Below are 25,008 nucleotides of genomic sequence, written 5' to 3' on the forward strand. Positions count from 1 at the left end.
TTGACGGCTGCTTGATCTTGGTGTAGTGGGAGTCTGGGTTGCTGTCTCAGTTTCTGTAAGGGGTCCGGTACCCCGGGTATGGGTCCTGTGCATCTCCGGTCGATCGTTAGTGTCCTCTTAGTCAGCGGGAGCCAGATCTGAACTTCAGGAGCACAGGTGCCTCTTCCTGGGACCTGCTGCTGTGTGCTGTCTAGGGAGCGTAAACTCGGTGAACCGAACTTTGCGTCTTCTGTGCCTGCGGACTGCAGAGGATTAGCTCCTCGAATCAAAAGGAGATTGCTAGCAATTTGCGAAGGGCTGACAGTCTCCTGGGGTTCTTGATAGATGCTCAGCTGCAGGACGAGTCGCGAGTCACAATTGTCGAGACTGATGCCGGCATGGTTTGGTGCCAAAAGTCCAGAGCAAGTCTTCTGTTCTCTTTTTTCCAGTGACTCTTTTTTTTTTTTTGTCCTCATTTTTTTTTTTTATTTAAACAAACTTAATTGTTTTTTTTACTTTTTGTCCTCTTATTCCATTGAATCTAAGTTCTTGGCATCAGGGGTGCCTCCTAAATAGTCAATTTAGGGGCATTAAGGGGAGTGACGAGTAGTAAGCAATGGGCTACTTATCTTGAGGGTGGCTACATCCCCTATATGACCTCTTCCTGTGGGAAGTGGGCATCGCCTTGACCCAGAGAACCTGACTCCACCAAACCCAAGATGGTGGAATTCTAAGTTTTATGTTCACATCAGGTAGCCCACCTTAGGGGTGGAACTAGCCTGATGGGGAACACACCACCCGACTAGCTAATTTTCCCGCCTGTCCTGGTGCCAAATGGGCAAAGATGGTATTTCCCCTGTCTGTGGAAGTCTTGGGTTGCATATCAAAGGCGGCAGAGGTCTTTGAAGCCTCCTGTGTTGATATGCTGCACCTCCAGTCGGCTGGAACAGGCACTGTTTCTGCCCTCCGAGAGCTCGGGCTCTCACCTCCAGGGGGTCAGAAACTGGTCTGTGCTGGCAGGCTGATCTGCACCAGTCAGCCAGTACAGTAGTAGTCGATAGGTTTTCAGGGGGCACCTCTAAGGTGCCTTCTCGGTGCATGTATTAATAAATCCATGGCGGGAATCTGTGTGGGTTTAATAATACGAGATGTGTATCAAACGCTTCTAGGTTTCATTGAAGCCATCATCTGGCTGGGGAACTCGAACATACCAGTGTCTAGCACATGTTCTAGAAATGGCTTCCCTGTTCACTTGTAACATCTTGCAGTTCACTTTGACATCACAGGGGCAGAGTTGCTCATGCAGATATGTCCAGGCATGTAGTATAAAGCAACCTGCCTAAAGGCTGCTGTGGGGTGACTTGCCTATACTGCAGGCAGTGTCTGCAGGCATGGCACACAGGAGGTGTGCCATGTCGTGGCTTCCCTTTTTTCTGCACCAAATCACGTAGCCTGCAATGGCAGTGTGCTGAGGGCTCCCTTGGGGTGGCACAATACATTCTGCAGCCCTTAGCCCTCTTTACCCTCATTGTCCTAGGTATCTGGGTTGCCATTTACTAGGGACCTACAGGGGGAGCTAAAGGTATTGCCACTTGGGGGAACAATTGTACACTTTTGGGATAGAGGACTAGCACTGGGGACCTGGATAGCAGGAACCCACTGCACTTCTGTCAAATTTGCATTAAATACCAGGCAAAAAGTGGGGTGACCATGAAAGTGATGATTGGTAATCTTTGCTTACATAATCCAGTTTCATGTTAAACCTCCAGGGCTCTAATCCAAGAACTCTGCTGAGGGGGTATGCAAGGGTGCAGCCCTGGGGGTAGGGTGGGGTGTTCCAGGATTACCCGGAAGTAGGAGTCCAGGCTCCTGGTTTGAAACCAAAGGCTGTTACCCAGGGCTTGTCGTTCAACAGCATGAGATGCATGGATTTGACAAGACAATCTGCAGAACCAGTTGTCGGTCACAAGAAATGTTTATTTAATGTATCATAGAGACTGGAATTTTGCTTTTTTAGGCATCCCTTTTGTAATATTTTCCCAAACCTATGCATTGCGGGTTCTGTTTGCAGGAGGCTTTTGGCTACAGCAATAAACAGAGCTAAGATGCCGGCTGATGACGTGACATGGTCTCATGTCTGCATTGGAGCGTCACAGATTGATTCTGTGACGTTTCTCTATATTCATGAATATTTTCTTGGGGATTTGCAAAGCATTTCCTCAGCAAACTTCACAAAGTTGTGTTGAAACTTCACAGCCTCCCACAGCAGCTTCACTCCGCAGAGGCCATCTTGGTCTCAAGCGCCTCTCGAAGCCTGGGGTTCGGCTCTGCAGTCGGAACTCCAGGACGCCCCAGGTCAGTTCTTGCATATAGCGCCGGTGCACTCCATGAGGAGCTGTTGAGCTCTACAAATCCTCTCGCTAGGTGGGTTACGAGGAAAACATCTGCAACTGTATTGGGTAAAAAAAAAGAAATCAAGAACTCGCGTGAGTTTTCAAGCCACTCTGTTTTTGCACAGAAACGCCGTTTGCGAAGTGCGCACAACTCCGGCTTCACAAACGTTGTTAACTTGGGAAACGTTTGCTGACGAAAGCTCGATGTCCCTCACGCATACCCTGAATTTTCTACACTAAATGGTTCAGTGAATCCCATACGGCCACCCTTTGCCTTTTATTACCGTTCAATGTTTAGAGCAGGGGTTGGTATTTGTTGTTACTGCGAGGCAGTGACTCCGTTTAATACTAGACGGCAGTTTTGGAGTTTTTGGTGGACTTTAGGTTTGGTTTTTCAGTGTCTGTTTTTGAATTTCTGGTGCTTGAAGTGAGTTCTCCTGCGGCCCTCCTGGTCTCCCTCCAGCCCAGCGCCTGATTGCTCGCCCAACATTCTGGACTCGGAGACCATCCGAGGATTACAGGGTTTTTTTCGACTCTATTCTCAATTTGAAAATGTAAATACAGTGCAACAAAGGAGCAATCTTGGCAGAGCCTGGTTTTGGAATATATCCCCGTGTACACTTTAAAGCCCAGCTGTGCGCTTTCTACCCGAGTTTTAAAGGATGCCGCTGGGAGGCGAGTGTAAACCGTGACATGCTGGCGCGCTTCTGCCTATCGGCCACACGATGTCGCTGCAGGATCTCGCATCTGACTTGGAGGTTAATGAGGAACAGCCCCAGGCAAAGCGCGTCTGCCCTGTGTCATGGTGTTTTATAAACGCAGTATTTTTGTTAGTAGAACCAGCTGTGGGGAAATCAACCTACTGTTCCAGCCTGGTTCCCTGGCGCATGCCGTGGCGGGTACATGGCTCTCTGCCCGGCTGGACATGACGCCCGGGGCAGCGGGCTCCTCTGGGGGCTTGCCTTGGAAGCCCTCCTGCTGGCCGAGCCCTGCGGCTGGAGATGCTTCTCTGGTCCCGCCAGCAGGTCAGTGTGACTCCACTTTGGCTGCCGGGGGCGAGCTGGCTGTAGTTCCTGCCGCTTCAAGTTCATCCTCTGCCGCTCTTCTCTGGGACAGTTTTCTCTGTCTTTTTTACATTCATTTTGTCACTAAGTAATTCGCCTTACAATTCATAATCTTTTTGGAATTGTGAGACCGTAGGACTCCATTTTAAGTTCGTGTGAACCACTCTGTCATTCTTGGATTTGCTGTTCATCTATTTGCGTTCACATAGATGTTTTTTAAAAAAAATGTTATTAGCAGCACATGTGATAGTGAAATGGCATTTAACTATTTAAATGGAAATACAGTTAAAAAAAAAAGTTTTACGTTCAGCTCAATGGTGTGGCAGTTTTTTTTAATAGTAAGACAATGCCACATTCCTTCCATCTAAATCCGGTACATTTCTGTCTCTTTTGGTCCCATTGGTCACTGAGCTCTGTACATTTACACCAGTGCGAACCCATACAAAATAAAAGATAGACAGCGGAAATAGGAATTTTACAATTTGAAAAAACACACACAACTCATCAAAAGCATATATTTTTTTTATAATTAAGCAAAGGTTGGACTATTCCCTCATTTAGAAGGTCATTTGTCACATTGATCTGTTAGCTGTGATAAATCTACTGACAAGTTCCACGTTTCTCAAACTTTGAGGATATTCCTAATAAACTTGTATTGGTTCCTTTAGCCTCTGGGCCCATTTGACGGGAACAGAGCAAGGTGGGCGGGCTCTGTGCGCCCCACGAGACATCTTAAATTGTAGCCTGGCTTTAAAGGCAGGTATGAAAGATGCCTACACCCTTGAAGCTTCTAGTCCCTGAGTTGACCTGGAAGTGGCTGTATTCAGAATATATTGCCGCACTCTGCCAGAAAACGATTCCAACTCCATTCCAGGGTGGGGGCCTGACAGATGGAAGCCGGATTTCACTTACGCTTCTTGGAGGCGAGTGCTGGAGTAAGGGGTGGGTTTTTGTAATGATATTTGGAGTGACCTAAGCTGAGATCCTTTAGAGTAAGTCTTATTGCAAGCGGACAATGAGGTTTGTATCTTTGGATGCAGTCCCCAGATGTCTGTTTGCTTCATTTTATGCATGCCATGTGTAAAGTTTAGACACTTCTGGTGCCCTGCGTCAGATAACTATAGAGATGCATAAATAATATTTAACTATTCCACTAGACCTCTTCGCCACAACCACCCTCTCCGGGGAGTTTTACTCCTTGCTACGACTCTTCGTTATCCCACAATGGAGCTGGAAACTATACTTTCCTGTAAGATTTTGTCTGCAGTCTTTGCCCTGTTATACAGGGTCAGGTGCTAAAGTGATCAGAATGGCAAATTGAAGCATCTGGTTACTTTTAATCTGCTAGATTGGCCTCCAGGGGATGCTTTTTCGTACTCTTGATAGCAGGAGATTTCTATTAAAAAGTGTTTTAGAACGATTCGTACTGATTGTGAGAAGTTGGCCCGATATGCAGCGTTCGCTATTCTAGCGACCACTATGTATCGTTCCAAACGACCCTTATGGTGATTGGTTGTAAGTCAACCTTAGACCAGCTATCCTAGTAGCGTGGATACGAGCAGTCTTCGGGCTAAACTCTAGAGGGCGTGTTAAGCCAGCTGTAATACCATCACATATACCCCTTGAACACCCAGTGAAAGGACACCACATAAGTGTTATGAAAATAAACAGTATATTTATTAGAATCACAACAGCCCTGTACTCTTTATGAGGACAGGGTACTAAGCACAGAACCAAAGCTCTTTAAAAATACTTCAAGTGCACAATTAAAACAAGTGCCCGAGGGCACGGAAAGTTTAGTGGTCTCGGGCGGACCCGATAAGGCAAGTCGGAAGCGAGGGACTCGGGACCCTAGAGTAAGGAGGCTATGCAGGCACCGAAATGCCGAAGTTACCTAGCCACGAGGCCTGCGGCTGCACAAGTCTTACAGGCGTCGGGGGTCTTCGCTGACGAGCCAGGAGCCGGAAGAAAAGGAGTTGCTGGCCGGCGACCAGTGATGAATAGTTCGTAGAGATCCAAGCCTGGATCAGAGATCGTTGATACCTGAAAGCAGAGGGGACCAAGTTCGTACTACTAGCCAGTAGTCAGAGGGTACCAGGAAGGTACCGGTTAGCCGTCACCTCGACTAGGTGAGTGGGCGACGCTAGGCTCTGCAGTCTCACGGACCAGGAGGCGTTGTCGGCGACCAGGATGGAGGTGCGAGCTGTCCCACGAAGGTTGATGCTGTTGGCGTCGCTGGGCCCAGGATTGGGGCAACAAGCCTTGGCAGATTTCAGGGCCACGTGGTGGGCCTAAAATGGGGTTTTGAGTGGACCAGGAGGGTCCAGGGTACTCCTCTCGGAAAAGGGAGCAAGGGCCGGTCCGGAGCAACCAGACCAGCAGCGTTGTTTGTCGGATGTCGTCAAAGAAGGGCACAAGCTAGCGGCTAGTGACCAGACAACGTGCTGAGCAGCGAGCAGAAGGGCCCCACGCAGATCGTGGAGATGCTGGGAGACTGCACTTCGGTGCTGGAGCTACTCAGGGTAGGGGCTTCTCGGACCCCAGAGCACTCACCAGAGAATTGCTTCGATGGTCGTGCTGATTAAGAAAGCGTGCAGGTTTTGATGATGGCCGGTCCCTCGAGGTCTCGTCGCACCCACAGATCTCAGCTGAGCTGACGACGTGGGTAGAGGTCAGAGGTGCCAGGGAAGCCGGTTCTCGTCGAGCTGGGCCGTCGGATCCTTGAGGAAGGACTTGCAGCAAACCGCAGAGTTCTTAGGTGGTGCCTGCGGATGCAGGGTGACTACTCCTTAGCCACAAGGGAGAAATCTTGAGAAGAGTCTCGAAGTCCTTTCGTAGAAAGTATTCTTGATTCAAAGATGATCTAATTTGGAAGGGTCCCCGCTCCAGCCTTTATCCTAAAGAAAGGGGTGGGTACATGACTAGGTCCTGCCCTAAGGGTGGGACCAGGAAGGGGGGTAGTTGCACCCCTCTCCCCCTGCTGGACTTTCCCCAGGTTAGGGGCTGCGCGCCCCTGGAACTGGTTCTAGCCGGCTGATGCGTAGTGAGCACCGGGGTGCCACTCCGCAGTCACCTTCTCGCAAAGCCCTACCTACCCAGAATACACAAACCCTGTCTGGGACGGTGCGAACACCGCCCTTGACAGGAAACCCTTTGTCCAAGCTCTCCTCGCTGGAAGGACTCCCAGCAGCAGGAGGTCAGACTCGTGTCTGTGGTGGCAGCGTCCATTTTGTGGAGCTGAGGCTTCAGTTAACTTTAACCGGGGTTCACAGTTACGTACATGTCGTGTCCCTCTAGAAGGGCGGAATGCTAACCTCATCGCCAGAGTTGGTGAGGGGGCAGCATCCCGATTCGTATGACACCTTACTCGACATGTCTTGATAACGCGATACCGAAGTTACCGATATGATACGCGTTATCATGGAACAGCCATTGGGTCTTGGTTCCGCAAGCTGCAACCGGGCTCGGCTCGTGCCAGAGCCCAATTCACACGGTTCCCTGCACTCTGCCTTCAGGATTGTCAAGGCCTGCCATAGGAGTGACTGATAGGAACTCGGGTGTCCATTTTAAGGTTAGGTATAGGGACACTATACCTATAGCAACTGGCGAGTACGCCACGTGGCCCCAGCTGTCGTGCAGCCAGTTGTGTCAGATTTAGATGGCCATCCAGGGGTGGCATAATACATGCTTCAGCCCCTGGTAGGCCCTGGGTACACCGATGCCCTGAGTTACAGGGTCTGACGGGGTGGCCCAGTTCCAATTGGGTAATGCACCTAAGGTACACATATCAATTTAGCGAGAGAACAGCTAGGCTGTGGGTCTGATTGGCAGGCCCACAGCCCAAGAAAGTCGTAAACCAGTGAAACAAAAGCAAAAAGTCCGGGTGATCATAGGATTGCACACCCTACTCTCCTACACTGATAACTTCTGATCTGACAAAAAATCGACAACCGTGGTACGTGTGCATGGTTCATATGATTGTGGACTTCCAGGGTGTCCAAGTAAGTATGCGTCTGCCTGTGGTCTTCTACTGAATACAGATGGTTAGGTGGTGTTTTGTGCTTCTGTTTTTCCTGTTGTAGCCTAATCACAGTGTTCAGTGTGGGTACGTTAGGAAGGTCATTTTTCCACCTACTTCCATATGGTTTGTAGGCATACAATTTTACTGTATAGGTGATTCACTGGTTATCATCCAAAGTTTTGTTCTTTACCTTCTAAGGCATCTCAAAATGCTTAAAAATAAAATCCCCTGACAGTTAGAAGCTAAGAATATAGCCTTATAGCCTGCAGTAGCGGCTATATCGGCTGTTAAAGGCCTGCTCCAGCATTCCGGCTCAGGCTTTTAAGAGACAAGCAAGACTTAAATGCCAGTTTAGCCCAGCTTCGGAGGGCTCTAAGGCTATTAGAACGTTCCGCCCCTAGAGGGCAGAATGTTCTAACAAATAAAACAAAGGCCTCACGGAGCCCACGGGTGTTGAAATCCCCTCAGGCTCCGTGAGAATTTAGTTCACAGCAACAGCTGTGAACACATATTGGAATGTTGATGCCCCAGGCTTCTCGGAGCCATTAGAAGGCCGGAGCACTCCATTGTCTTAATTGGGGCTCCCAATATTCCAATCTTTTAATATAGCCTTATAGCGCGCCGTAGCGGGCTATACCGCTATTAAAGGCCCGCTGAATCGTTAAAGGCCCGAGCCGAAGGCGAGGGACTTTAACGAGACAGCGGGACTTTAATAGCCGGTATAGCCCTGCTACGAAGGGCTATAAGGCTATTAGAACATTCTGCCACTAGAGGGCAGAATGTTCTAACAAATTAAACAAAGAGTTCTTGAAGCTCGAAGGGATATAAATCCCCTCGAGCTTCGAGAAGCCTTTGTAGAACATTGGAATGTTGCTCTGCGGGCCTTTACCGGCCCGTAGAAGCAGGGAGCACTCCATTGTCTGCAATGGAGCTCCCAACATTCCAACGTTCTAATAATACTTTAAACCCAATTAAACAACATAGCAGGAAGACAAATCAAAAGCCAAAGGAAGAGTTGTGCTATAATACACTATGCATGTCGTCCAATGTTATTTCTATTTGTTGATCGTAGACTAGGTTAGGCAATTGTATGTATCTGAATTGTTGGGTGTCTTGGATTCTCAATTCAAAAGCACAAGGATTAACATTCAGTTTCCATGTCACATACTTATCAATTTTTCTCTACACCAAAGATTTATTCAATACGTGCTTTCTCAAGACTGTTCTTTAATAGCTCTTCAAATGTCTTCTGTTTATCAATCTAAGCTTAGTTTGCCAACAAGTTCTCAGATCTGCCAGCATCTCACCTTGCCTTGCGTGCTCTAACTCTGTGTGTTTTAAAACTTTAGGTGGTGCGGTTGAGACAGCCGAGGACATCTTTGTTCGAAAGGCCAAGGAGGGGATGGGCCAAGACGAGGCGCAGTTCAGTGTCGAGGTGCCCGTGACCAGCAAGGCCTATCTCTGGGCAGACAAGTACCGACCCCGCAAGCCTCGCTTCTTCAACCGGGTGCACACCGGTTTTGAGTGGAACAAATACAACCAAACTCATTATGACTTTGACAACCCCCCACCCAAGATTGTGCAGGGCTACAAGTTCAACATCTTCTACCCGGACCTGATCAATAAACGTTCTACGCCAGAGTACTTCCTGGAGGCCTGCCACGACAACAAGGACTTTGCCATCTTGCGTTTTCACGCAGGTCCGCCCTATGAGGACATTGCTTTTAAGATAGTCAACCGCGAGTGGGAGTACTCGCACCGGCACGGCTTCCGCTGCCAGTTCTCCAATGGCATCTTCCAGCTCTGGTTTCACTTCAAGCGGTACCGCTATCGCAGATGAGCACTGTGGAGTGTGGGAGTCAGTCACCAGCACAAACTTGTATTTATATTTTCATATTTCTCTGCCCATACACACTAATCTAATGTCTGGGATTGTGAGCTCTGGAAGTGCTTTGGGCTGTCATTGCATTCCTGGACTGGTTCCTACAGTCTCAGCCCATCACTTCCTGTCAGGCTTTGGATGCTGTTTTTTAGACCTGGACCTAAACAAATGTTCCCTGTATTATATCACATAAAATAAAGTCACTGACTATATTATGTGGCCCGTTCATTCAGAATCCCCGGGAGACTGTCCACTCTCAGCTGTATAGCCTCCCCATCCTGTCTAGACTACTCCTGTGCATCACAGTCCCCTGGTTATTGCTTTCTGTTTGATATTCATTCATGCACTTTAATGGTTTAACTTGTACACGTCATCGTGCAAAGCAGATAACTCCCCGGACCAGCTTCCTTCATAGTCCTGTGTTTTTTTTTATCCCTTTGGTAGAGAATAGAAATATCCCCGTCACTTAGGTTCTTTTTCTTCTAATCCAGAATGCGTTTCTAGCGAGTGTGGGTGTCTTGGGTGCATAGAGTGGGGAACGGAGTGAACATAGTAAAGCATAGTAGTCCATGGCTAAGCCTTGATATCTGGATGAATTTTCGGTCAGTGGAAAATTGGGGTAGAATCTAAATCTATGGTTGAGTGGAAATCAGTCCGAAATATTAACTTTTAAGGTTTTCTTGAGGACAGATGAGGCTAACACTAACAACAGATATTGGCACTTTGATGGCAGTACAAGTGAGTGTGCTTGTTTTTGTGTGTGCTTGAAGTTTTGACATTGTGCTGGTGCTCGTTTCAAGATTGAAGCTATCAGTTGAGATGTGTGTCATCAAAGAATTGTGTAGAAGTGGCAGGGTAGAGTGGTAGCTGAAGGGGAGGGGCGTAGCTTGAGATGAGTTATGTACTAAGAATGAGTGATATACTTCAGACAGACTGAGTGGTAGTTCTTGTTGGTGTATGCACGGACCTGGAGGGCATTTGAGATGCCTGTGGCCTTTCTGGAAAGGTCCTGAGCCCTATAGAGCTGCCATGAATGCTGTATGTCTAAAACACAGGCTTCTTTACATCTCTGGCTAGCATGCCCCTTTCTGTAAGGTTCAGAGATGGTTGTATTGGTTTGGTAGGCATTGTTTGTTTTCATTAGGGTAAGAATTGGTCCGTTGCTGATGTCGCCCCCTATGTATCAGTAAGATAGCTGCCATGAGTCATGTCAGCCTCCTGCAGTGGCCTGTTGCCCTTCTCTAGGTTGGTACTATATACATACCTCTAATTGCATAAATACAGACCAGGACTATGGAGCGTTTTGCTGAATGCGTCCAGTATGGTCAGGTCGCTGGGGAAAGGTGAGGGCCGAGCTACGGCAGTGTCAGTCGGTGATGGTTAGGTTGATCTTTGAGGTCAGACCTACTGTCTGAGCTTGTAATAGCTGAATGTTGGTTGAGGGTCAGTGATGGAGATCCCTGTGAGGTCACTGAGCGGGATGAACCTTACCTTCCAGTCCTTCGTGCAGTGACCGTACTAGGCCGCTAGTTTAGTACATTGGGATGAACCTTCATTACATTGGACGGTTCCAAGAATTCTTCGATAAGTTCATAAATTCAGAATTGTTTTTCTAATTATTCAGGATGGGAGCTGGGTTTCCCAAACATTTTATTCTACGTAAATCTCTAGATCAGTGGTTCTTAACCTTTTGACGTCTGTGGACCCCCACTGGGGATCCGCACTGAGCCATTATTGGAATCTGGGGACCCACGCTGCGTCATTACTGGAAGCGAGGTACCCCGGCTTAAGCTATTTTGATATTTCAAACCCCAAAGCAATACACAAAAATTGAGAAATGAGCATTCGTAAAACAAATACATGAATATAGAAATGATGAAATATTTGATCTAATTCACAAACAAATATAAACGTTTTTAAGCTTTTGCTAAATTCAATTGAACACGTATTGTCCCCATGATATCCTGATTGATGCGCTTGCTCTGCTCCAATCTGAGGACGCCAACTTCATATTTGGCCTCCAATTTCAAATTCCTTCACATTTATGGAGGGTTTTAAAATGTAAAATTGTACTTCATGTATATAAAATTTAATAATCTGTTGATGTTCAATTTTCTAAGCAGTCGTGGACCTTGTGGATGGGTGTCGCGGACCCACTGGGGCCCCTGTACTGCAGATTAAGAACGGCAGCTCTTGATTGAAGCCGGCAGCCACTGTGGACTCCTCCATGTTGGGTTTCTGTGCTACCGCCTTTGAAATATTATGGAAATGTTCATCAGATGGAAAAAGCAGTGTTGTCTGTGGCTGGATGGCTGCATCCCGCGCAGAGTTCTCCATCTGGCAAGGTTTTTACATTGGCAGCCAATGGAAAAGGAGCTTAAATCGACCAATGACATTCCACCTGTATACATGCTTTATAAACTTTTTATAGTTGTTTTCTATCTTGATTCCAGTTCACATAGAAGGCTGAGCTTCAAGCAGATAGAACTTTGAGATGTGCATCTAATGACTTCTGTGAAGGTTGCTGGGAGCATATTGGTCTTTTAGGATCCTGTCGAGTGTCGCTTGAAAGTGGACGGGTCAGAACCTGTCAAAACAGGCAATTAAAAAGCACGTGACATTCTTTTGAGCTGTATTCCTTTTTTGGGGGGTAATAATTGTTTTTATTTATAAAGTTTTATATAGCGCAAACTTGATCCCGAAGGATATCGGAGCGCTTTACAATTTGAGGCAAAGGTAACAAATCAGAACATTAGTCTACCATGGGGAATCTAATGGGCATTGAATCCACTAGTACAAACATAACAGCTCAATATAACCTGAGTGCACAAGTAGGAATGGGTTATGCGATGGAGCATAGAGAGAGATTGGGTTGTATTCCTTTTTTGAGGGGGGGGGGGGGGAGGTAATTGTTTAATTTGTGCGTAAAATAAGAATTTAAACATGTTTTGCAAAATGTGCTTTGGTATTTGTGTTTTTAAAGTGTTTAATTCACAGCAGAATTATGAGGGGAACCAGTCATTAGACTTTACTGTTGATGACTGTTATAAACTAAAACTTTAGCTTATTCCTACCCTTGCACCTGAAAGACCAGTTCTGATAACATGGACAGTAACGCCAGAGCTCTTCATACAGCCGCGATAAATCCCCCCCCCCCACCCAGAGTTGTTTTATTTTAATCATTGGGAACGTTGAGCAAGTTCATCCTCTTAAGTAACTGGGTTTCGGTCCCTCTCCTGCTAGAGCTATGTGAGGTGGTTTCTGCCCTACCCCAGATAGTGACAGTAGCACATGCCAACCGGAGTTGAAGATTCTTTGCACCTTTTTGGGTGGAAGTCAGGATGCCTTAAAGTGGCTTCTACACTTCATGATGTTTTCTTTCTGCGATGCACAGGTGACAACACGCGCAACATTCCGCTGCCCCTCATTGCACAGGCTACCTGTGGACCATTCCACTCCCGCTCCCTGCAATGAAGAGAACTTTAAGCCTCTCCTGCTGCAGAGTTGGAATTGTCCTTCTGTAGATGGTCATTTGAAAGCTCACCGTATTACTCGAGTATTCTATGGACATGATAATTCCCTTGTTGCTTCCATCATCCCACTCACTGCATGAGATACTAGCATTCACGGCAGCTGATGGTTGGGATTTTTACAAAACACCTTTTACTCTGATGAACACGTCTGTTTAAGGCCTGGCTTAGGAACATCTTCTAAAAGTTCTGATGGTCTTCTTTTTGGCAGTGTAGTGGGCAGATCTGTCCTCCTCATGTGCCTGCAAGGTTCACATGCTGCATTGTCATATTGTTCCCCCTACAGGCACCTGAATGGGGCAGTCGGTATGATTTGATATTTAGCTATTTGAGGAAGCCTCATCTCTATTAGAAATATTTCAGATACATTTGCGACACATGCACAGAATCTGCATACTGTGGACTGTTGCTGTGAGGAACTTTAATAGAATGAGAATTTCAAATCTCTTTTGTTTGTGTACTGCAATGGAGGTCTGTGCTGACTTGACTTAACGTCCGCCAATCAGGAATCCAAAGTTTGTATTTCTGTCTGAGCCAGAGTGGTTTTTGCTATCAAAGCTATCCTGCAACCTTTACAAGAGAACATGGCAGGGTCGTTTGCACTGGTTCTACTTCTCAGGGTAGGACCCTCAGGACCTGCAGAAAAGCTTCAGTTGGCAGCCCTACGGTATTTTTGTTTGGCTATGGTAGTGAGTTGAATGTTAGGTTTGCTTCTAGTTGTAAATGCTTTGTTCATTAGCCTGGTACTTAATTCCCCCACTTTAGGAAGGCCAAAATGATGCTAATAAAAGGTAGCAACTGCTCATTAAATAAGTATAATTTATTTTGACAGAGGCGATGCTCCCTCCCTAGAGGTGAGGTATTGTAGCAGATGAAAGGTGCTATGTCCTGTCCTAGCAGATTACTTTTTGTTCTGAGTTGGTTGCTAGCAATACTTTGTTGTGGATAGTTATTGATCCCAGATTGTGTGCATGGGACAGTTGCTTGATCCTTCGGGTCAATTTTTGTATTTTTTTTAATTTGTGCTTTTGTTTTTGCATCTACTTCGACACTCTACATGAAGGCAGCAAACGCACAGTAAAAGCTGGGCTGATGCGCTACATGAGGCATGTGGGAAAGGCTGGACTCTAGCTCAGGACCTCAAAAGTAGTTGTCTCCATCGACAAGTGGCTGTTGTCATCAGAAAAAGCGGACTTTCCAGCTAAACGTTGTTTACTTTAGCGCCCCCAAATCTCTCATCACCCCACTGGATGTACTGAGGTTTTTTTGTTGTTGGATACTGTATCTTCACGCCAGGCTGTTTCAACACTGGACAAAATTGGCCCACGACCTTCCATTTCCCTTCAATAGTTTGAACGATGGGGTTGGAATGGGGACTTTGTACATATCTTGTTCAATGGGGCTGTCTTCGCCCTGGCTGCTGATAAAAGTGCAAGTTGAATCGACTCATTTCCCACATTGTGATCTGCTTGCGCCAGAAGATATCAAAAAGCAGATGCATGTTCATCTCGGTGTGGAATGTACATTTCTGGCCTTAAGAGAGGTGTCTGAATGATAACCTAGGTGGGAATGATCTGCTTTTGAGAGCGCACAGACATGTCCTAGTCTGTTTGTCATAAATTAGATTTCCTTCATTCTGCGGGTCTATGCCAGCTAGGCCTGAGGAAGGTAACTCAGTTTGTGACCTCTGTTCTATCACAGCCTTAGATTTTGGAGCCAAAAAGCAACATTTGCTCCTAAATTGTACTTTGATATGTTTCTTTAACCCCTTCGCTGCTGGGCTGATTCCCCCTCTGTGCTGGGGGGAGAGGGGGCGTGCACAGCGCCCCAGTGCTCATGACGAGCTCAGCTCCTCATGAGCCACGGTTCGCGTGTGCTCATGACAAGCTGAGCTCGACACGGCCACACCTGTTTCCATAGAACACTCAGCACGGCAGGGGAATTATACCCGCGTGCGAGCGTTCTAACAGCCGTGGCGATCTCAGCTCGTCATGAGCACACGAGAACCGTGGCTCATGACGAGCTGAGCTAGTCATGAGCCTGGGAGGGGTTAAAGTGTTTAGTTCAGGGCAGAGTTATGAGCGCAACCAGGCAATACAGACTTTTCTGTTGATGACGGTTGCCATATCCTACTCTTGCACCTGAAAGACAAGTTCTGATAATACGGACTTTGACAGCGGAGCCCTTCATACAACCACAACAAATACCCCACAGAGTTGTTTTGTATCATTGACTAAGTTGGGCAAGTTCACCCTCTTAACTAGCTGGGGTTCAGCCCCTCTCCTGCTAGAGCCGTGGGAGGCTGTTTCTGCCCAGATAGTGACAGTAGCACGGGCCAATCTGAGCTGAAGACTTTGCACCCTTCTGGGTGGAAGTCAGAATACCACCAGGTGTACTCTACACTTCATGATGGTTTCCTTCTGTGATGGACAGGCAACAGTATGCATGCCTTTCTACTGCCCCTCAATGCACAGATGACAATATGTGGACCATTCCACTGCTGCTACCTCCACCCGTGGAGAACTTTAAGCCTCACTGCTGCAGAGTTGGAATTGTCCTTTTGTGGCTTGGATGGACATTTGAAAGCTCTCCGTATTTCTCAAGAGTATTCTGTGGACAAGATAATTCCCTTGTTGCTTCCACCACTTCCCCATCGGCTCGCTGCTTGAGATACTGGCACTCAAGACTGCTGGTAATTGGGTTTTCACAAAGCACCTTCTACCCAGGTGGACAGTTCCATTTAAGGCCTGCCTTCGGGTGATTTTCTAAAGTTGTGATGTTCTTTTTATTGGCGGTGTAGTGGCTTTCTCGTGTGGCCGTAAAGCTCACACACTGCATTGTTGTCTTGCTCCCCTACAGGCACCTGAATGGTGCGGTTGTTATAATTTGATATTTAGCGATTCGAGGAAGCCTTAACTCTATTAGAAAGATTTCGAATACATTTGCTACAAATGCACAGAATCCTCGCTTCCAACTTGGCCAATGCATACTGAAGACTGTTGATGTGAGAATGATAATTTTAAATCTTTTTTGTTTGCGTACTGCACTGGAGGTCTGTGCTGACTTGACTACCGTCTGCCAGTTGGGGAATCCCAAGTTTGGATTTCCTACCCGTCTGCACCACAAGTGGTTTTTGTTTTTTATGTTGTTGCAATCAAAGCTATCCTGCACCTTTAAAAGAGACAGTGGAAGGGTCTTCTGCACTGGTTCTAGTTCTCAGGGTAGGACCCTCGGGACCAGCAGGGAAGCTTCAGTTGGCAGCTATAGGGTATTTTTGTTTGGGTATGGTAGTGAGTTGACTGTTTAGCATTGTATCTGAATTGCAAGAGGCTTGCATCTAGCTGTAAATGCTTTGTTCATTGACTGAGCACGTAATACTACCACTTTGGGAAGGCTAAAAGGATGCAATTAAGAAAAGAGTGCACCTGCTCATTAAATAAATATTTATTTTGCCAGAGGTGATGCTCACTCACTAGAGGTGAGGTGTACTGTAGCAAGTGGAAAGTGACATGTCATAGCATATTCTTTTGTTGTGACTTGGCTGCTAGCAGTACTTTGTTGTGGAGAGTTATTGATCCCATACTTGTGTGCATGGCACAGTTGCATGATCCTTTGCCCTCATGTCAATTTTAGTATTTTTTAGGTCGAGCAGACCTTACTCTCAATGCGTGAGCATTGAGAGTGTCTGCTTCAGACCTTTTGCAGCCCGTATGGGGAATGAGTTGGGAATGAGGACACCAATCTGTTACGAGCTGCGTTTTTCCTCGCGGGAGCGCGCGTCTGATACCTGCGCATGCGCGGTGTAAGCCCTGGCTCTCACACAGACACAGGCAGCCCCCACCCCTCTGCATGCACGCACGCACACACACAGGCGCAAGCCCTCGCTCACACACAGACACAGGCAGCCCCCACCCCTCTGCATGCACGCACACACACACAGGCGCGCGCATGCACACGCAGGCACACTATCCCCTGCCTCGCATTCTCTCAATCACACACAGTCACGCATGCGCACACACATGCACACACACACACGCACGCACACACGCATACACACAGGCCTTCACATTAGCCCTGGCCCTCCCCTCCCCTCCCACTCACCGGGCTCTTTCGGCGTATTTCGTGTCTCCTCTGCAGCGCTGGTCGGAGTCGGCCGGCTTCACTGCTTCCTCGGCGGCGGCGGGCGGAACTTCCTGCTGGATTGCAGGCCCCGCCCCCGTCTTGGCCAAAAGTGCCTGACTTCCGGTTTACACGGAGCAGGGCTGCGGCGGTGACTCCACATCAGGCTGGTCACGCGCCCTCAAGGTATGGGACGTGTTTAAAAATCAAAATCTTAGGAACGTACTTTGACCGCGGCCTGAACTCGCTTATGGAAAGGCCAAAGAAAATATAAAGTAGAAGATTAGGCACTGAGCATATGCAATAACAGATGGCCAGTCAGGAGTGCTGATTACTCTTTTGAGGCATGAAGTGTTGCGGTGCAACATTTTAATGGAAGAAAATAGCCCGCAGGATGTTGCTTTATAGACACTTTAACTAACATTGTGAATCCACTGTTGAGCCTGAGAGTTGCCTTCTTCTGCTCACGTGCTGCTTGGGGTTCTGTTCCCCTGGGCGCGCGTGACAAACTCGGACTAATACCGTCTGCTGACATAAGATGGGTGCGCAGATTGTTTGGCCTTTAAAAGTTAATACTTAACACTGATGTTTCTCCAAATTGGCTTCTGCCAGGAAGATGTTTCTTCCAAGTCGGCTCCTGCCAGGGAGAGTTCACGGTACAAGGCGCGCGTGTGGCTCTGACGGGCTTAGGGGTCAGGGATTTCTTGGTTAGACCCAGAGAAGGAAAGAAGCAACAGCGTTTCACAGTTCTCACTGTACAGCGTTTCTCAGTTTTTATCGAGCCGCCCCTCTTTGAAATACCGATGACCGTGCGACCCGTAAACTTCTCACAGGAATCGCTATAATAAGTATTTGGGCATGCAATGTAGAAGTCGGGAACTGCGACACAGCCGAAACGTGACCCCGCACCGGAACGGCTAAGAGTGCTCGTGCATACGTTCTAGAAACCTGCTAGGTGCCACGGGGCCTGGCGCCGGCCTTGGGTGCGGGCTGTGTTGAGAGAATGCGCAGTATGAGTAGGCTTGCGAGGCAGCTGATTAGTAAAGCGCGAAAGGGCGTGTGGTAGCCTCGGAAGAAGCTGGCCTGTTTTACAGACTGGGTAGGAGGTGGCTACGCATACGAGACCTGCTTAGGCAGTTAGTGTTTAATAGTGTTTCAGGCGGTGGGTTGCAAGTATTCTACATCTGAACTGCAAGCCTCTTTGTGGTTAAGCAAAAATTTAATGTAATACTGATCGAGTGCAACACTGCCACCCTATGGTTTCTTTCGGAATCGCTAAGCTTGGCCATTTCGTATCGGCTTTGCATTTCGGGTTCATAATACCCCAGAAGTATATCAGCATACTTTTTAGGTCGAGCAGACCTTACTCTCAATGCGTGAGCATTGAGAGTGTCTGCTTCAGACCTTTTGCAGCCCGTATGGGGAATGAGTTGGGAATGAGGACACCAATCTGTTACGAGCGTTTTTCCTTGCGGGAGCGCGCGTCTGATACCTGCGCATGCGCGGTGCAAGCCCTGGCTCTCACACAGACACAGGCAGCCCCCACCCCTCTGCATGCACGCACGCACACACACAGGCGCAAGCCCTCGCTCACACACAGACACAGGCAGCCCCCACCCCTCTGCATGCACGCACACACACACAGGCGCGCGCATGCACACGCAGGCACACTATCCCCTGCCTCGCATTCTCTCAATCACACACAGTCACGCATGCGCACACACATGCACACACACACACACGCACGCACACACGCATACACACAGGCCTTCACATTAGCCCTGGCCCTCCCCTCCCCTCCCACTCACCGGGCTCTTTCGGCGTGTTTCGTGTCTCCTCTGCAGCGCTGGTCGGAGTCCGCCGGCTTCACTGCTTCCTCGGCGGCGGCGGGCGGAACTTCCTGCTGGATTGCAGGCCCCGCCCCGTCTCGGCCAAAAGTGCCTGACTTCCGGTTTACACGGAGCAGGGCTGCGGCGGTGATTTCGAATGCTCATTAAGTTATTGAATGTTTTTTTTTACTGCTTTTAACATAAAAATGCGGGCAAAGCCAATAAAATATAGTCTTGTGACTACCCTGCGCTTGTTTTTGCTGATGTTGTTGTGGTGGCAAAACTCCAGAGCAGTTTCAATACGTGTGTTCTGATTTCGCTTTGCTGCCCTTTGAGTGTGATATGTACGGTCAGGGGCATTTAGGAGAAGGCGTTGCGTACATCCTTTCGTTTGGTCTCAGCTAAACTACCCAAGGCCATTGTTTTTATGTGCCCGTGCACGAGCTTGCCGTTTGCTCAGGCATTTCTCCTCCCCCTAATTAGTCACCCCTGCTGTTGCTGCCCACGGCCGGCCGTACTTTGTCTCCCATTTCGCCCCCCCCCCTCCCCACAGAAATTCCAAGAGCTTGTTAACGATGCTTTCTCTGCTGTAGCTATATACCAAGTGAGAAGTGGGCTGTTTCAGAATGTAGACACTTCAGTGGCTGGTTCTTGTTATCTTTGCCGAGGTCTGTCTGTATGGGAGTAACCCAATTTTCAATGACAGCCCGTGATTACAGGAAGGAATCACACCAACCCCCACTTGTTAAAGAAGCGTGAGCGGTTATTCTGCACAAGAGAGGGTCTATTTCGAACATAAGACGAACTCGTCCTGCATTAAGGCACTGAACTAGGCGGGCATCTAGCTGGAGTCGTTTAAAAAAGCATGCGTCTGGCGTGGGGTCTGTGAGGTGAAAGGTCAGAGTGCTGAATTATGTTGACGTCGGAACCCACAGAGTTCCTGAGGGTTCAAGAACTACCATTGTCACCTTCAGACACAGCAAGGCCCCTCCCGTTAGGCAAGGCTGAAAGCAGGCTCACAGGCAGCATATTAATGAAGAGAGGCTTAATCCCAGAAGAAAACCAGCACAAGTACGCGACTCACCCTCACCCTCACCCCCCCTCACCCCCACAACCCCTCACAACAACCCTCACCCCCACACCCCCTCAATCTCAAACCCCCTCACTCTCACCCCCCCTCACCCTCACACCCCCTCCCCCTCACACCCCCTCACCCTCACACCCCCTCACACCCCTACCTCCACACACCCTCACACCCCCTCACCCTCACCCCCACACACCCTCACCCTCACACCTGCTCACTCTCACATCCCCTCACCCTCACACACCCTCACACCCCCTCACCCACCCTCACCCTCACACACCCTCACCCTCACACACCCTCACCCTCACATCCCCTCACCCTCCCTCACACACCATCACACACACACCCTCACACCCCCATACCCCTCACACACCCTCGCACACACTCACAACCCCTCACACCCCCACACCCTCACACCCCTCACCCTCACACCCCTCACCCTCACACCCCCCTAACCCTCACATCCCTTCACCCTCACACCCCCTCACCCCCTCACCCTCACATCCCTTCACCCTCACATCCCTTCACCCTCACATCCCCTCACACACCCACCCTCACCAGCATAGCATAACAAAACACAGCATAGCATAACAAAATACAGCATAGCATAGCATAACAAAACACAGCATAGCATAGCATAACAAAAACAAGCATAGGATAGCAAAACATAGCATAACAAAACAAAGCATAACAAAACAAAGCATAACAAAACAAAGCATAACAAAACAAAGCATAACAAAACAAAGCATAACAAAACAAAGCATAACAAAACATAGCAAAACACAACAAAGCATAGCATAACAAAACATAGCATAACATAACAAAACATCGCATAACAAAACAAAGCACAAAACATAATAAAGCGTAGCCAAACACAACAAAACATAGCATAGCCAAACAAAACAAAACATAGCATAGCAAAACAAAACATAGCCTATCATAGCAAAACATAGCATATCATATCAAAACATAGCAAAGCATAACATAGCATAGCAAAACATAGCAAAACATAGCATAGCATAGCAAAACATAGCATAACAAAACACAACATAGGATAGCAAAACAAAGCATAGAATAACAAAACAAAACATAGGATAGCAAAACAAAACATAGCATAGCATACAGCATCACTCAGCACCACCACAGCATCACTCAGGGGCACCACAACAGCACTATGCGCTACCACAGCATCACTGAACACCACTGCATCACTTGTTCGCCATCACAACATCACTCAGCGCCACCACAGCATCAATCTGTGCAACCATTCAACAACTAGTTCAAATATTTTCTCTCAATGTTTCAAGCTTTATTACAAATGTAACAAAAAGATGTTAATATTTCACTTCTGTTCTTGGATTTTCGTCACAATAAAATACACTTAACATAATCTTCACAAAAGTTATTTACTAAAGTTTAAGCTATTGCCATTATAAATTACTATGACTTTTATTTAAGTATTAATTATTTAAAAAAATTAAAAGCCATTGTTATTTGTAATATCAATACATGCAAGTCACGTACATACAACACATATTGCATTACAAATGCTATAGGTGTCATATTTGCGAAAGTTAAAACTATTGGCTTTATAAATGACAAAGCTATAATTTCGCTATTTTCAAAAACAAAACATAAATAAAAAATGTGTCATTTACAATACCAATAGCTCAAACTTTCCTAATGCGAGACCTATTGCATTGCAAATGCTTGTTTAATTTGTGCTTTTCTTTTTGCATCTACTACAACACTCTACATGAAGGTGGCAAACGCTCAGTTAAAGCTGGACCGATGCGCTGCAAAGGATGTGGGGAAGGGCGGACTCTATCCCAGGACCTCGAAAGTAGTCAACTCCATGGACAAGTGGCTGCTGTATTCAGAAAAAGCAGGCTTTCCTGTTGAGCTTTGCTTACTTCAGCACCCCTGAATCTCTCGTTCCTCCCACTAGATGTACTGAGGGTTCTATTTGTGAGATATTGCATCTTCACGCCAGACTGTTTCAACACTAAACCAACTTGGCCAGCGACCCTCAATTTTTCTACAATAGTTTGTACATACCTTGTCAAATGCAGCTGTCAGCACCTTGGCTGCTGATGAAAGTGCGAGTCTAGCTGACTCATTCGCCACATTTTGATCTGCTTGGGCCAGAAGATATCAAACTTCAGATGCATGTTCATCTCTTGTGTGGAATATACATTTCTGGCCTTAAGAGATGTTTGAATGATGACCTAAGTGGAAATGGTCTGCTTTTGAGAGTGCACGAGGTGTGCACACACAGGAAGGTCACTGTTTGTGATTTCTGTTCTATTCCAGCCTTTGATTTTTGGACCAAGAAGCAAAATTGTTTCTTTGTTTAATCAATAGACTGAACCGTGCATTTGTGATGGCAGACATGAAAATACTTACTACATTGACATAAACCTCTTGCAAAGTACAGACACTGTTGCACTATGGCTTGCAACAAATGAACCTTGTGTAGCCGCTCCTGGGTTCTCTTGTTCCCCGTACCATTGCGATGTGTCTCCATCTGCTCCTCGCACGCATATGCAATTCTGCTCCATTTGTGTTCCATTGCAAAACTACCCAGAGCCAACCCCATGTGGATGGAAAATACGACAGCACCATAGATGGAGGAGTGAACGATGGTCCATTCAATCGTACTGGGTGCTTGCCCTGCCCGCCTCATCGGATATAGGTCTTCATCCCAACGTCCCTGTGTTAACCACTGCCACTACAGTGCCAAAGACGAGCCTACTTTCGATTTTTCGCTTTCTACCCAAGATTCATTACCCTCCTTCCATGCTTGTTCCTTCATCCCGCTTAACCCAGCTCCGTCCTGCACACTTTGTGAGCCATCTACGTGAACCACAACAACACATCACCAACTCCCTACCCACTAGCAGCCTGTTACACTCAACACTATGCTTGCATCTCTTGCTACTCCACGCTAGCCTCACTCCTGTGCAAGTCTTCACCAGTGCTGATAGTTGCATGTGCCAAAACCCAGCTGGACTCTACTGTTGTCATAACACGTATGACTGCAATGTATGTAACTAGCACAGCCCTCATCGCTAACACCATAAGGAACCTTTCAATGCCAAGATATGCTCAACAAGGAAAGACACAATCCGCCAATTCCAAAACTGTAAAGCCCATTCCTACCAAGATCAACTGAACCAAGCAGACCAGCCTCAACAGAAATACATCCCACATGTCCTCCGCAATGTTCTCAAACTTTGCGATAGGGTGGGTGTGAAACTATCCAATCCTGCTACCTTGCACCTTGGCAGCACTTGGTTCTTCTGTCTTTGGGCTGCTTATAAAAAGTTGATGGACCAGCGGGTTTTGCTTGTTTTTGGTGGTCAAAATAAATCCCGGGAGCCACATATGAAAAGGGATCTCACCCCGGTTCAGTACTAGGACTTGGGTTCATCAGACCCTGTCGAAAACCCCAGGTGCTTGGACAGTGGGAAGAGGCAGGTGGGGGTGTAACCTCAACACTGAGGAAGTGTCACTTCAGATTAATCATTCTGAAAGTGGCGTATCCCAAAGTAGAAATATTGAACACTTAACAAAACAAACAAAGAAGTGTAGGAAAAGAGCCAAACCGGAAAAAGATGAGGGAGGTAGGATGAAAAGGGCGGTGGAAAGATTTAGTGCCCTCCTCTTAAGGAAAAACGAGCATTGGCATAGCCAATTGGTCTCGCATTTGGGACCTTATAAGTGTTTAGCCATGCAACAGTTGATGTTGGTGCACTAAGGATATTCTGCTGCATAACTAAATACTTATAGAGTCCAAAAAGCGAGACCTATTGGCTATGCCAATGGCTGTTTGTTGTTGTTGTTTTGTTTAAGTTGCCAGATCTACAATAGCTGGACATGGTTTCTGTTAACCGTTCTTTGCATCAAATGAACTTGTTTTCATTGCTCTGAATGTTGTTTCCATTCTGGTTGTAGGAAACAGTCATTCCCGGGGTGTGGGGGCTGCCTAGCTGTGCGCATGCACCAAATTTTGCAAATGAGAAAAAGCCTGGTGCAGGCGCAGTATACAGGTGGGGAGTGAGTGAGCCCCAGGCAGCGTGACTCACTCACACAGGAGTTTATACACTGCACCTGCATACTCAGCATGGTTTAAGGAAACTCAACCCACTCCCTCCCAGGCATTGAACACATATTTGCCCCAGTATTGGAACTTTCATAGATTCCCATGCTTTGTATCATTCCCCGTCGTCGGAATGGGAGCCTCGGTAAATAGAAAATACCTTAATAATAAGCACAAAGTGAAAAAATAGGCCTAGGCCTCATCTCATTTTGTAGCTTATCTACCTCTCTTTGTAAAAGAGACCAAATTCTTGCAGTAGCCAATCAGAGCAGCCTCACCCCATAGAACCTTTCTGAGAGAAACTCCGAGCCTCAGATTTTCTACCGCACGTTGCGCAAGGGAGTCTCCATTGAGCTCTGCTCATTTTCTTCAATTCCAAACTCTTTTTCTTCAACTTATATCTCTTTTTTTTTTGTCATGTCTGACAAGGAGAAAAAAGCACTTTTCAGAGCCTGTGCTACCTGCTCTAAGAAGAGATTGTTTGTCGAGGACAAACATGTGGACTGTATATACTGCCTGTATCCGGACCATAAAGCCACGAACTGCAAGATTTGCAGAACCTTCTCCACAAAGACCTTGAGGGACAGGGAAGGACGTCTCCTCACATGGCTTCAGAAGATGAAGGACCGCAAAGAACTTGTGTCATCAGACAGTGAGGGCTCCTCGTCGATGGTGTCATCTAAGAAGTCTAAGAAGAGGGGTAGGTCCCCCCCTTCTACTTCAGACGAGCCCCTTCTCAAGGCCTTACCAGGGACCTCTGATAGGTCTGACAGGCCTGCTTCCCAAAAATCTCCTCACCACGGTGAAAAGGAGAGGCAGGGAAAGCCTGAGGAATCACAACCCTCTAAAAAGGCGAAGAAAGTTGCTCCTGTCACTTCACCACCCTCTGAAAGGCATAGAGGGGTGAAAAAGCCTTCAACTACAACTCAGGAGGTCGTTTCGGATAAAAAACAGCGGTCGTCGGCTGTGAAAACCACAGGTACGCCGACGATTTCTGTAAAAAAG

The 25,008-nt window shown here is 47.3% G+C and overlaps 1 protein-coding gene across 2 annotated transcripts in view; it reads left to right on the top strand.

The window, feature by feature from the left end:
* CACTIN (cactin, spliceosome C complex subunit) overlaps window positions 1-11,962 on the top strand; it is a 59,446-nt gene extending 47,484 nt beyond the window's left edge. For both annotated transcript variants that reach the window (XM_086947112.1, XM_086947113.1), the window contains one exon: window positions 8,807-11,962. In XM_086947112.1, coding sequence (XP_086803238.1) covers window positions 8,807-9,297 — 491 coding nt within the window. In that variant the 3' untranslated portion in view covers window positions 9,298-11,962. The remainder of the gene's footprint in view (window positions 1-8,806) is intronic.
* The last annotated feature ends 13,046 nt before the right edge of the window (window positions 11,963-25,008 follow it).

The sequence above is a fragment of the Lissotriton vulgaris genome, chromosome 12 (genome assembly GCF_964263255.1).
Source record: "Lissotriton vulgaris chromosome 12, aLisVul1.2, whole genome shotgun sequence".
Lineage (NCBI taxonomy): Eukaryota > Metazoa > Chordata > Amphibia > Caudata > Salamandridae > Lissotriton > Lissotriton vulgaris.